At 31.2% G+C, this 2,732-nt stretch overlaps 1 protein-coding gene across 1 annotated transcript; it reads right to left on the bottom strand.

Moving 5' to 3' along the window:
- Nucleotides 1-1,139: 1,139 nt before the first annotated feature.
- Nucleotides 1,140-1,993, bottom strand: LOC105778101 (major pollen allergen Bet v 1-E). The gene is made up of 2 exons (XM_012601695.2): nucleotides 1,743-1,993; nucleotides 1,140-1,656 (listed from the first exon to the last, which is right to left on the bottom strand). The coding sequence occupies exons 1-2, from the start codon at nucleotides 1,921-1,923 to the stop codon at nucleotides 1,358-1,360; spliced, it is 480 nt and encodes a 159-aa protein (XP_012457149.1). The 5' UTR covers nucleotides 1,924-1,993; the 3' UTR covers nucleotides 1,140-1,357.
- Nucleotides 1,994-2,732: the final 739 nt, after the last annotated feature.

Here is a 2,732-nt window from a genome sequence, read left to right as displayed (position 1 = left end):
GGTTGAAATTTATTAATTTAGTGTGTTTTTAAATATACCATTTTTCGGATTTTTTACTTTCGGTGAATATACAATTTCCATTTTTTTCTTTTCGTATTTTATGTTTTCTTAAACATATTTTTTATCATTTTATTTTTAATGCTATTTTCTAAAAAACTAATTACAACATCCTAAATAAATTTCATAAAAAATTCCTAATCAACATACAATGTACATAACATTGATTTTTCATGCTAAATAAATTTCATAATAAATATATGCTAAATAAAATAATAAAACACATATACATAACATAAATTTTTACAAAATATTACAAAAAATTTAAATTAATAAAAAATTACCTTTTTTCTTTTTTTTTCCTTCCTTCTCTCTTCTTCTTTCTTTTTTTTCTCTCCTTTCCTTTTCTTTCCTTCTTTTTCTTTTTTTTCTTCTCCTTTCCTTTTCTTTCCTTCTTTTTCTTTCTTTCCTCTCCTTTCCTTTTCTTTCTTTCTTTCTTCCTCTTTCCCTCTCCTTCTCTTCCCCCCACCCACCAGCCGAATGGCCCCATAAATAGGCAGTGCCGCCTGTGGGAGGGGCACCATCGGTGCCGCCTCTGACAGGGGCACAACTGGTGTCGCCTATTGCACCCCCTCCTCCCCTGTGTTGTCACGTCAATCGCAGCTTTTTTTTCTGTTTTTTTGTATTATTTTAGTAAATAATAAAAATTATATAATATTTTGGTATTTTTTTGTTTGTAATATTTTGATAAAAATCCGTAATAATAACTATATTTCGTGGGAAAGAAATTTAATGAGCATTTAATTAGAAGGAAAACCTAAAAAAATTCATTTGATTTTGTAATTTTTTATTTAGATTTGATTGTTGCAATTGTGTGACATTGATTATTTAATGTAATTATCCTTATAGATAATATAGTATAACTTAAAAGTGCTATCTTTAATAGGATATGTGATTTTATTATTTTCGCTTAATGTTATTTATTTTATTAAAAATAGAATTATATGATTAGACTATTATTCGAAAGCGTGGGATGATTTTTATTTTTATTTTAGATTTTGAATATAAATTCAATTAAAAAATGTTTAGCTCAAAGTTTTGCTAACCCAAAAGATATACAAAAGAAAATTTGTAGTCTTCCATGAAAGCTGTAAAATATATATTGGGTATAGTATATATTTATTTATTTCATTATATATCAAAGATGATCAAAGTTCGATCACCACCACCATCATTCTTACTGAACAACCAGAAGACAATATAGGTTTTAAGATGAAAAAGAAAATATCAAAAGCACAACATTAAAATCAAACCCCTCTTTAAAAGCAAGCATAAGAATTCAAATTAAGCAACTTATATCCTAGTTGCAGGCTTCGGGATTAGCCAAGAGGTAAGCTTCAACAGGCTTGTAAACTCCCTCACTCCCTTTAATGAGAGCCTTGATTTCGTCTTCAGTGATAACATTATCGCCAACAGTGTAGAATTTCATTGAGCTCTTGCAAATACTCCCTCCACCTGCAGCTGCCTCAAACTTGTTCTCATAGCTAATTTTTTCAAGCTTATCCCCCAAAGGCCCACCTTCGATTAAATCGTAACTGTATGAAAAACTACTTTCATCATGTCCTCCGATCTGGTGCTTCATATATTGGAATGGAAGGCCTAAAGAAATAAATACTTGTTATCCAACATACTCGTGTAAAACAGACAACAAAAAGGCCAATGAAAGTGAAAATGAAAGAACTAACCTTCAACAAAGTTGATTTTTACGATACTTCCAGAGCTAGGATTAGCTTCAACCTCAAGGCTCTTGACTGCATTAGGTGCAGCCGTGGGCCAAACTTTCGGAGCTTCAACAGTAAAGGCCTTGAAAAGCCTGGCAGGGGCGACTGGGGAGGTATTCTCATAGTCATAAGTGACAACACCCATGATTCTAATATTAGCTGGGACTTTGAGTTCAAAGAAGAGAAGAAGTGGATGATTGAGTTGAGGTGTGAGATGATAGAGAACTAAGATGCTATTTATAGACTGAACTTGAAGCGTAAGAATTTTACTACTCTCAATTTTTTTAGTTGGATTTATGTTAATTTCTTAATATTCATTGAATTGGTACTAGTCAAAAGAGGCAGCCAGAACTTTCTTATTAAATCGCAAATTGGTGACTTCAAATATTGTATCAGTTTGTCTTCTACTTATTTATTTATTTGCTTAATTTATTGTTTTCAATAATGCTTACTTAAATATTTAGAATGGATACAGGATAATGAAATGTGTTGACTGTTTTATAAGTATTGATTAAAATTATTTCATTATTATTTAAGAAATTGTTTTATTAAATTCAAAATAATTCGGTTAGTTGTATATTTTTTTAATAAAATATCATGTTAATTGGTATCATTAAATATGGAAACATAAAACAAATTTTTAAAATAATAAATGGTTAATATACTATTTACCCCTAAATTGTACTCAATTATTATTTCGGTACTTAAACACTACACCAAAACAGGCTTTTAGCGGCGCTTTTTTAGGCCTTTAGCGGCACTTTTCCCACAAACACCACAAAAGACCCTGATCTCTAGCAGCGCTTCGACCACAAACGCCACTAAAGAACCTAATCTTTAGCGGGGCTTTCCCCACAAATGCCGCTAAAGACCATGATCTTTAGTGGCGCTTTTTCCACAAACGCCGCTAAAGACCCTTATATTTAGCGGCGCTTTTACCAAAAACGCCACTAA

Source organism: Gossypium raimondii, chromosome 10, assembly GCF_025698545.1.
Source record: "Gossypium raimondii isolate GPD5lz chromosome 10, ASM2569854v1, whole genome shotgun sequence".
Lineage (NCBI taxonomy): Eukaryota > Viridiplantae > Streptophyta > Magnoliopsida > Malvales > Malvaceae > Gossypium > Gossypium raimondii.
The sequence above is the reverse complement of the archived record's forward strand: the minus strand, read 5'-3'. Positions and strand labels throughout refer to the sequence as shown.